Source organism: Patella vulgata, chromosome 2, assembly GCF_932274485.2.
Source record: "Patella vulgata chromosome 2, xgPatVulg1.2, whole genome shotgun sequence".
Lineage (NCBI taxonomy): Eukaryota > Metazoa > Mollusca > Gastropoda > Patellidae > Patella > Patella vulgata.
Window position 1 is genome coordinate 16,888,204 of NC_065880.2, and position 11,149 is coordinate 16,899,352.

Consider the following 11,149-nt stretch of genomic DNA (forward strand, 5'->3'; position numbering starts at 1 on the left):
TTCATTTAGTAACTAATATATTTTTCAATTACTAATAACAATAACAAAACAAATATTTACATACACATGTACCTAACACAGATTATTAAATAGAAACTTTAGTTATTTTTACAACACCCCCATCTCGTGCTTTGTATACTTCGCTCATGAGATTTTTCATATAAATTATTTCGCGTTGCAATTCTTCTACTTTGTCCGATAATGTTTTGTTTTTCAGTTCAAGTTCATCTTCCTCTTTTTTGATTTCATCGGATTCAATTTTCTTTTTTTGTCGATATCGAATTGCAGCATTCTTATTCTGCAATTTTTTCTTTTCTTTCTTGTTAAGGAATTCTATCTCCAACCCATCTTTAGACACAGATTTCACTTTTGATTTTCGAATAGCAGATTGAGTGGGCGCAGTTGATTTTACAGATGTCGATTTAGATAACGATAAATCAGCTGGGGTGGGCTGTGTCATGAGTTTAAAAAGTTCACTGTGACAAAAAGTTGATGAGGGAGAAGTAGGAGGGGAAGATAGTAAGCTATCAACATCACTGGCTGACAATGGCGAATGCATGACATCCTCCACATCATTAAGATCAACTGTGGATGCATTACCTTCACAAAGGGAACTGTCTAATGAACTAATACCACTATCATCTAATGATATGACAGGCAAAACCTGGGTCTTTGCCGCCTCTGAAAGAGATGAAATGGAACTGCCTTGAAAACCAGTGTTTAACTCTGCAGCTTTCACCACAAGTTGTTCTAGCAGTTCAAATCCATCTAACCCTAGATCAGTAAAGACTGGAACATCTACTTCATCCATATTATGGAGAACTGGGTTAACATTTTCTGTATCAGAAGGAACAGATGCTTGTACAGAACTGTCCATCGCCATTCCGGTCAATTCCTCTAACATTTGTGTTAAACTGGTCTGTTCCATCCAATCTTGAGAAAAGGGATCTGTAAACAGAAAAGAAACATAATAAGAACAAGCTCATTGGATATTATTGGATAAAGTTCTTAAAGGTGCTAAATTCAGAATACAAGTTTGTTAGCAAAAGTTAGAAACTGAATGCTTACCTCCATCACTAACAGGAGATGCAAGGATGTCTTGGAAGACATCCGATATCCCATTTTCATTTTGTGGTTTAACATCAATCATACTGTACAAATTGTTTGCTTGGTCATCGGACTGGGTCATTAAACCAGGCCTGGAATCCCACCCCTCCAATTCCATCATACTCGTAAAATCTTCGTATACCGACATAATCTATGTTTACTGACTCGATAGTCCTGTAAAAAATTCCACTTGGGATAACATCTTGGGGGTTCCTGGAATTAAATCGAGTAAAAACAAATGTTAAAACTTTAAAACAACAATAAAAAAATATATATATATATATATATCTGGTGAAAAATATTTATTCTAGTGTTATATAATAAACTATTTACTGTAAAGTAATAGTGTTTCCAACATTTTTTAGTTAAAAGGATTTGACTTATTAAATGTGCCACGTGTCCGGACAGACATGTTGACCTTCTTCAGTAATGGCGTCGAATAATTTGTACCAAGGCCATTCAATGTCATTCAATTATTTCAATAAATCAATTTTGCAAACTTAATTAATATTTCCATAGTTAATAAGATGTTATGATAGACAAGGTAATCTTTCATCAATATTTAGATGCGTCCAAATCTATTTATTCATTCAACTTGCGAGATAAAAATACGACGCCATTTCCACCACGTGGAGACGTGGTCCATAGTTTTAAAACAAAAATTCAAATTCATATTTCAGAGGATTCTCAGCTCAAGGTTGTTTTTTTTTCTTTAACTAATTGTAATAAATAATATTAAAATACTCACGCCATATTTAAGTTTGTGCTGGTGCACGGTGCCGAAGCCGGTGCTGGTTTTAAGCTGCCATATTTTCACACAGCAGATATTAACTTGTTCAAAGGTCTGGTAAGAATGTGGTGAAGCGCACGTTCGTTGCTCTAAAAAGGTCGGTTTATGCCCAAATTAATACGCGAATGAAATAGCATTTCCGATTTTCAATTTTGATGTATCAAACCAAACGTGTATTATCTAAAATTGTTGTTTAAAGAAATATAAAAACATTACGGAACAATTCTAAAAATCTAACAACACAAACGTACACAAAATTGAGAGAACTTCGTTGTATGCGCATTCATAAAACGAATGCTATTTGGTTAAAAGTTGCATCAGAAAATATTGGCAAATTTCCAACAATGTTTGACGTACATGGTTGTCTTGAATAGCCAGATCAGCTCCATTTACATGTGCGAGGAATAAAATTCACTGGATAATAGGACTAATACGTAGCATTCTACGTCACAAGTTATATTTAGAACGTGATTGTCGAATTTCCAGTCACATGTTTTTGTAATTTGTTTGGTTAAAATTTAGGATCAGGATAATTAATAATATAGGAGTGGCCAACACGTGACTCCTTACAAAATTAGAAAACATCCACACAATTATATAAGCGCCTGAGTAAAACGGAATATTTAATTATTTATTTTTATTTTATTTATATAAACCTATATTTTTTGATTTGAACTTGTATAACATATAAAAATCAACTTGAGTTAAACTTGAGATGCTTTCCACAATGGTAGGGCCTACAGGAAAGATTGAACAATTTGACTTATTTTCGAGACCGGTTGGGGAAATTCGGGTATTCTGGAGTCCAAATGTGCGCTTTATATAAATGAATATTTTGGGGAATACTAACCCTAACCTTTTTAAGAGGGGTGAAAGGTAAATTGGATCCAAGTTCATGCAGTCTTCTAAAAAGGGTTAGGTTTAAGAATTTTGGCAATGTTATTTCGGTTTTTCGGGCATAAACATCAAAGAATGGGGAACATCAAGTTAATTAACAGCTACCGGTATTGTAAATTTATATTGTTGCGTAAAGCTGCATTTCCTTTAGTACGGATCCAGTCCGGATACGGAAAAAAACACACTTTAATAGAATTTTAGTAAGAGTGTTTCCTTATGTGCGGGCGCGGATACGGTTCTGTATGCGGCGTCCGGTACGGTTTTTCGAAACGGACCATGTAGCGTTCGGTACGGAAACGCATGCGGAACCGTGTCCGTAACGCACCTAAGGAAACACAGTAGCCCGCACGGGAAAAAGCTAAAAATAGGTTGGGAAATTCACCCTTTCTTGGACTGGACACGTGTTCGTGGAATCAGAAAAAGAAAAGATGAAAATCGAAAGAAAGGACATAGGCTTATTGAAACTGATTGAACTTGCACGTGACCATCGATGCCTGTATGATGCAAGCTGTGTAGAATATAAAGATGCACAAACTGGTGCACAATGTCTGGGAATCGATTTCCCAGATGGGATATGATTCCATCAAAGGTGAGTGATCAAACTATCGATGCATAGTGACTGATAAGCAGATTGTATTCTATCATCACATCAATCAACTGTATCGCACATAATATATTTCATTGTTGTGCCATCGTCAGTTTTACTATATAGTTTACATTTAAGCTTGAATAACCGCATATAAGGATACACAACCTGCCGTGTGCCATGTCTGCTCCCGGACCGGAGCCGAACCGGATCCGTACTAAAGGAAATGCAGCTTTACTGTTTAATTAAAAACCATCGGATCACAGCTTTGGAAAATTCATTTTAGTTATATAAGGATCGATTCTCTGAAAATTCGGGTGACAAAAAAGATTTTCGGGCAAACAGTTTCAGCCGCCGCCACCCACCTCCCCTATCTCGCTAACTGGGATTTTCGGGTTCGATCCCGGGTTGTCCGCGAAAGTCTCTCGTTTTTCTGGCGCGGTTTCCCCATGTTAGTGATGCAGGGGGGGAGGACGGCTGTCAAGGACAGCAGACGAGGTGAACGTTACGCTCAAGTATGCGTCAGAGAAGTTGACCGATTTGGTGGCGGCAGCGTCATGGTTTGGGGTTCTTTTTGTGCACATGGACGTTCTCCTCTTGTTGTTGTCCAAGGGAACTTAAATGCTGTCCAGTACAGGGATCAGGTTTTGCAACCTGTTCTTCTTCCGTTTATGCAGAGACATGGGCCTGGACTAACGTTTCAACAAGACAATGCTCGACCCCATACAGCAATTGCTACCCAGAATTTTTTAAGAAATGCCGGTGTCCAAGTCCTGGATTGGCCGTCGCTTAGCCCCGACCTTAATCGTTAGAAAGTTGGGATTATCTTGAAAAAGACAGACAGATAGTCATTACCACTGAAAGCATGTTGGCCGAGATATTCCTGACACTTTCAATACTAATCTTGATTGGATCAAAAAATATATCAAGATTAGTATTGAAAGTGTCGAAAATATAGAACTGACAACCAACCACGAGGACACCAAAATATCTTACCTACTCCTCTTCGCATTGCAAATTAATGGAGGTGCTGAAACAAATTGTATTTTGCGTTCTTGCTCGGGCGAAATAGACATCCTATCATTCTCTTCGCAAACGATGATCCAAATATACAAATTTTGATCGATAATGAGACGGGCAAAGGTAGAAAATATCGCGAAAGACGACTTACATCACTAGCTGACGCTAGAAAAAAGATTTCCTGGGTGAAAAAATAACAGACCTTTCTTTATTCTTACCTTGCCGCATACTGGTCTTTTAATTGCTGCATGGCTGGAATGAAGATTTACAACGTGAATTGGTTTCTGAAGCATATCCAAAGGATATGCGAGCTGTTGGCCAGCAAGCAAGAAAATATTTATATCGCTCATAAACTTTTGATTTTGAATCTTCTGATGAAGACAAAGAATAAACTAACGACTAAACCTATCTCTGAGTTAATGTGTTTTTGATTTACATTTCCAGATCTCTTGAAAAGTACCATTATAATTTAATATTTTGAATGAAAACGCTAACGAGATACAACTTTAAGCTCAATAATGAACGAAATGATTTCTGTCCACAAAAATACATGTTGCCACCCGCCATCACCCGCACCGCCCCCACCCCCAACGGCGGGCCCACCCCGGCGTCCACCCCCATACAATAGGAATCTTATAAACATATTTAGAGATGTTTCATCAAGCTCTTAGAAAATCCTCATTTAAATCAACGTGAACTCATTTCCCCGCCAATTTTACCCCCCCCCCCCCCATAAATCAAAACAGTTGTCCAGGGGCATCATAAACACTTATTTATATATAGATGGGCAGTCTTAGAAATTTATGTTTTATTAATATATTATGTCAACATAATGACACCACCCCCACCCCCCATTGTAGACATTTGACCCCCTATATTTCGAAAACGCTCCCTCAAACGCCTGATCACCACCCAGATTCGGAATCTACGCAAAAAAACTGGCCTTATAAATTCACAGCTCGGGTGACGATTTCCCCCCTTCAGCCACCGGACTAAAAACATATTTTATGCTTGGCCCTGAAAATACAAAGTTGCCATTATTCATTTGTTCATAACCAATATTTCTATTGGCTATACAACTTAAAATTCTACATTACAGAATTACATATAATCATATTTCAGAAATTATTCTCACACTTCGATTTCAAAGACACCTTATCCATTAAATGAAATATAAAATAATTAGATTACCCATTTGTTGAAAAGAGCAAATGTGTGACTTTAATGATAGTCTGTAACATGTGGTAATGATACTCGCATGCAATTTAGTTTTATCCCAGCTACACTAACGAATAACCAATCAGGGCACAGAATCACACATCACCTGATAAACAACCTTTTCAGAAAGAGACCACCTTCAGAACTGAAAGATTCCATGAGTTATCCTTTCAACTATACCAGAAATATTCAAACTAAACCTATATAAGAAATTAAAACATCTCCACTACTAAAATAAAACACCATAATCCGAACAATACAATTGCAGACCCATATAATATAAAATCCACCACTCAAAACATTTGAGATATTTTGGTCTCCTCGTGGTTGGTTGTCAGTTATAGGATATTCTCGACACTTTCAATACTAATCTTGATATTTTTTGATCCAATCAAGATTAGTATTGAAAATGTCGAGAATATCTCGGCCTACGGTACGTGCTTTCAGTGGTAATGACTATCTGTCCTTCTTTTTCAAGATAATCCCAACTTTCTAACAACTTTTAAAGAGCTGGGATAGACAAATGATGCTTCTGATGACGTAATTGCTGGTTTAGAAAAAATTGTTTGTACATGTACCTTGTAAGGCGAAAACCGACTTACATCAGTAGATGACACTAGAAGACAGATCTTCTGGAGAAATTTTAATTGTGATGAAAAATAACAAAACTTTCTTTCTTTATTACCATCTTGCCCGAGTAGTCTTGCACATTAAACGCAATATTTATGTTGCAGCAATATGGAGACAGGCTGCAAAATTAATGATCGAACAAGATGACTCTGCTACACAAGGCTGGAATGAAGATTTACAATGTGAATGGGTATCTGAAGCATACCCAAAGGATATACGCAGGCAGTTGATCAGCCATCAAGAAGATATCTATCCCGCACATATTATAAGAATAAACTAATATCTAAACATGTGCTTTTTATGTACATTTCCAGATCTCTCGAAAAGTACCATTATAATTTAATATTTTAAATGACGATATTGGCACTGAACAAAAACTCGAGAAAACACTTTTCAGGTCAATTTTGAACCAAGTGGTTTCTGGTCCCCAAAATAAATTTACCCCCCCCCCCCCCATACAATGGTAATCGTATACACATATTTAGAGATGTGCAGTGGAATTAAATAGTAATGTTTTTAGCAAGCTCTAAGAAAATCTTCAACGTGAACTCACTTCCCGCCAATTGTACCCCTCCCCCCCTCCTCCCTTCCATACACGCACACCTGATAACCCCACCCCACCTCCCCACAAATGAAAACAGCTGTCCAGGGGCATCATAAACACTTATTTAAAGATGGGCAGTCCTAGAAATTTATGTTTTATTAATATATTATGTCAACATAATGACCCCCCCCACACACACACACACACACACACGCGCGCGCACACACCTGCCATCCCCACCCCACCTCCCCACAAATCAAAACAGTTGTCCAGGGGCATCATAAACACTTATTTATAGATGGGCAGTCTTAGAAATTTATGTTTTATTAATATATTACGTCAACATAATGACATCTTCCCCCCCCCCCCATTGTAGACATTTGACCCCCTATATCTCGAAAACGTCCCCTCAAACGCCTGATCACCACCCAGATTCGGAATCTACGCAAACAATACAATTGCAGACCCATATAATATAAAATCCACCACTCAAAACATTTATACTAACATATATTATATTAACACCAAAACTATAAACTCGTCGAATAAAACTCAAACAAATAAAGACACTAGCCAGGTCATTAGTACCCAATATCAATTGACAAGGTCACAAAACACAACCGCGTTAACATCATTATACTGATAGTCCGGTGGCTGAAGGGGGGGAATCGCCACCCGAGCTGTGAATTTATGAGACCAAGCTTTTCTAGACCAGTTGAGTTCACATTGATTTAAATGATGATCTTTTAAGAGCTTGATGAAACATTTCTAAATATGTTTATAAGATTCCTATTGTATGGGGGTGGAGGCCGGGGTGAGTGCCAATGGGGGGGGGGGGGGGGGGAGGTGCGGGTGATGGCGGGTGGCAACATGTATTTTTGTGGAGAGAAATCATTTCGTTCATAATTGAGCTTAAAGTGGTATCTCGTTAGCGTTTTCGTTCAAAATATTAAATTATAATGGTACTTTTCAAGAAATCTGGAAATGTAAATCAAAAACACATTATCTCAGAGATATGTTTAGTTGTTACCTGATCACCACCCAGATTCGGAATCTACGCAAAAAACTGGTCTAGAAAAACTTGGTCTCATAAATTCACAGCTCGGGTGGCGATTCCCCCCCCCCCCCTTCAGCCACCGGACTATGAATGATGAGCAGTGAAAACACAACGCTGCTTTGATAGGAAGTGCTGGCGAGACATAATGTAGCTGAAGTGTGAATTTAGCATGACTGAACAATTAGAAGCACAAGAACGTGAACAACCCAGCGATCATTATAGTCCGACAGCAGGTCGACAAACCTTGAAATGTGACCTAATGATTTTTTGTGGATTATATCTTAAATATATGCAGATTCAGAATCCAGATGCTGGCACCCTTGGGGGAAATTTAAATAATTCTAAATGGCCATCATGAGGCATTTTCTATTTTTTGGGTTGGTTAACATTCGTAATAAATTCACTTGGACCTCGAGTTGAAGGTGGTTACTGTAACTAGAACTCGACCCGCCCCTGAAACCAATGAGTTTGGCTATCTACGCCAAAAGAATGACTAAATCTTTATTAAAATCTTAACTAATGTATCTTTAAGAACACGATCGAAGCCCTATTCCAAGTCCGACTTACTGTCAGTAAACTCCCGGTTATATAGCGTCTGATAATTGGGAAACTGGATAAGAGTCATCATCTTATATGGAATTTTTTATTCATAAGGTCATGGTATGATTAACTGACCACTGCGTATTTCCTTTGAAGTCATGCCAAAGTTTACACTGATCATATGTAGCCTGAAAATGACATTGGGATTAATTACATGTTTAATTACCACACAACCAGTTCGTGACTAGCAGAAGTTTAAAAGTCAATATCATATACATGTATTATCAAAAACAGCTGGGGGTCAATAAGCTCTATGCACATAAGCAATCGTGCACTATAATTGCCGAACTCATATCTGAACAGCAAAATGAACTATGACCGAATAAAACGCCAACATGATTCTCAACATGGTCAGCGTCATTTTGGCGTACATGTATATCTGGGGTAACTGGAGGTCTCTTTGCTAAACTAAAACACAGATATTGAGATTTAACACAGCAATCATATCAAACATAATATGTACTAACCTGGTGTAATGATAATCAGATGAACACGATTTTGACAGGCTCGGACTAGGCCCCGATTTCCTGTCTGGGCTCGGGTACCCTGACGGTGACGAGAGCCTCAAACGAAACGAGGACGGGCATTGGCCCCACGGCGCGAAGTCCCGGGCACGTAGCTTATAGTTCTTAATTCGTCAGTTTTCCCCCAAAATGTGGACTGACAGAATCCGATCCTAATCCTATGCACGTCACTTTAGATACCAACATTCAGAATAGTCGCCGATTTTCTTTTACTTTGCGATCAAGTAGCAGTGATTTTGATTTTTAATTTATACCCTCAGGTCTGCATTGGAACATTAAACCCCATTTTATTTCATTTATACCAACAAATTATTTTTAAACATTAATCGGCATACCTCTGGGGTCCTCACGGCTCCGGGCATCTGGACAAATGTCCTAACTGCCCCCACCCCTTTCGCCGCGGGCCCTTTCCGTATCGAAAGACTACGAGCACGACAGGTTGATCGTCAATAGGAACTCGAGGCTTAAACTAGGGTTTGACTGCCGGACTATAACTTTACAGCTGCACAAGTGAAAAAATCAAAGATCAGTAACAGTTCAACAGTTTTCCACCTGTCACGCAGTTTGGCAAAGCGATATTTTTTATTATAAATTTATTTTGTTGTTTGTTTGTTTGAATTCTGCATACCTAAGAATTTGCGCCCGAGGTCCCACTTAAACTTCACCACTGACTTTAGTACACTGCCTTAACTTTAAAACCAATTTTATGGCAAATTTTCTAGGAGAATTAGATTTTTCGGGCAGACAGGTAAAGGGAAAAACAAAAATATCCTGCATTCTTTGCGGCAAAATAAAGTGTCCGAAATCGGGTGCATGCTTGATTTAAACATATAAAATGAAAAGAGCTATTAACGCAGGGCCGTAAGTAGCTCAGAGCAACGAGGGGGTGGGAAGTGTTCTCGGGGGTGCTGTAAAATTGACGGACAATGCATTTCTATTGTTTTTAAGGTGGTGGTGGGGGGGAAAAATTGACGGACAATGTATTTCTATTGTTTTTAAGGTGGTGGTGGGGGGGAACTTCCCCCCCCCCCCTTAGTTACGTGCCTGTATTAACGTCGTAATTTTCTGCTCGCTAATGAAGACGTACATATTTTGCCCGGACAGCGTCGAGCTACGGACTAACTCTTATTTCGAATTCCAAGTGTCGATGTTTTTTTTTTACGTGTACGCCAACGTATACACTGTAGGCTTATGTCGTATATGTATTTTATTTTATTTATTTTAGTTGTAAATTTCATTTTTTGTACCATAATATTTTGTAATGTGCAATTGCGCACTTAGTCATGGAAGTTGTGCACTATAAAAATGAAAAATAATAATCCTAATAAGCACGGGACCTCGCATTTTTGTCCTATACGAAGGACTGGACACTATTCCCCGCTCCTGCACCATTGACAAGGGGTGACTAAGCCGAAAATCCCGGTGATCTTTTACATTATGACGACGATTATTCCATTATTTTGTTATTATAAAGCATTTTGAGATAGAATATGCTATCTTGATTACCGGTACATAAGGTTTGGTTAAATTTGTTATAACCGATTTTAGTTTGCTGGTTGCCGTATTTTCATTTTTACGATGTCCTGTGTTCGAATCTGCAACAGTCTGATCGATTGATTAATCGCACTCTGCAATTCAGGTGGGTACTAGAGAGATTTCATTTCGGTTGCAAAACCGGGCCTTGATGTGTCAAGGGAGACAACTTAGTAATGTTACCGAGTGACTGTGCAAGCATGAATTTTGTATAAGCAAGGTATTTAGCAGTGGGGGGAAAACCAGGTAAAGCCATATCACTTACAAGCATGGATTCGAAACAACGAGCATTATAATTCAATCTTATATACACAACGAGGGTATATAAGTAGGGATAATAAAACCACGAGACCATATAATCTGTTATAAGCTGTAGTTGAAATGGGACGTAGGCGAAATGGGAGATACCCTTCCATAGATACATACTTTGTGTTTTATTGTCAAAAACAATTTTTCTTTTGCACATTTTGATATGTAGTAATCATTTGTATTTTGTAAGAATTTCCAACATGTCATTTTAAGACAATAACAGATTTTTTGTAAGTGATTGAAAATCAAGTTTTATACTAATAATACCATAAACAAGTATGGCACACTTTTACTAAAACACCTGGAATTAAAACACAAACTCATGGAATACTTA

At 38.1% G+C, this 11,149-nt stretch overlaps 1 protein-coding gene across 1 annotated transcript; it reads right to left on the reverse strand.

The window, feature by feature from the left end:
* Positions 1-2,012, reverse strand: LOC126812531 (uncharacterized). The gene is made up of 3 exons (XM_050538984.2): positions 1,856-2,012; positions 1,069-1,320; positions 1-948 (listed from the first exon to the last, which is right to left on the reverse strand). The coding sequence occupies exons 2-3, from the start codon at positions 1,253-1,255 to the stop codon at positions 86-88; spliced, it is 1,050 nt and encodes a 349-aa protein (XP_050394941.2). The 5' UTR covers positions 1,256-1,320; positions 1,856-2,012; the 3' UTR covers positions 1-85.
* Positions 2,013-11,149: the final 9,137 nt, after the last annotated feature.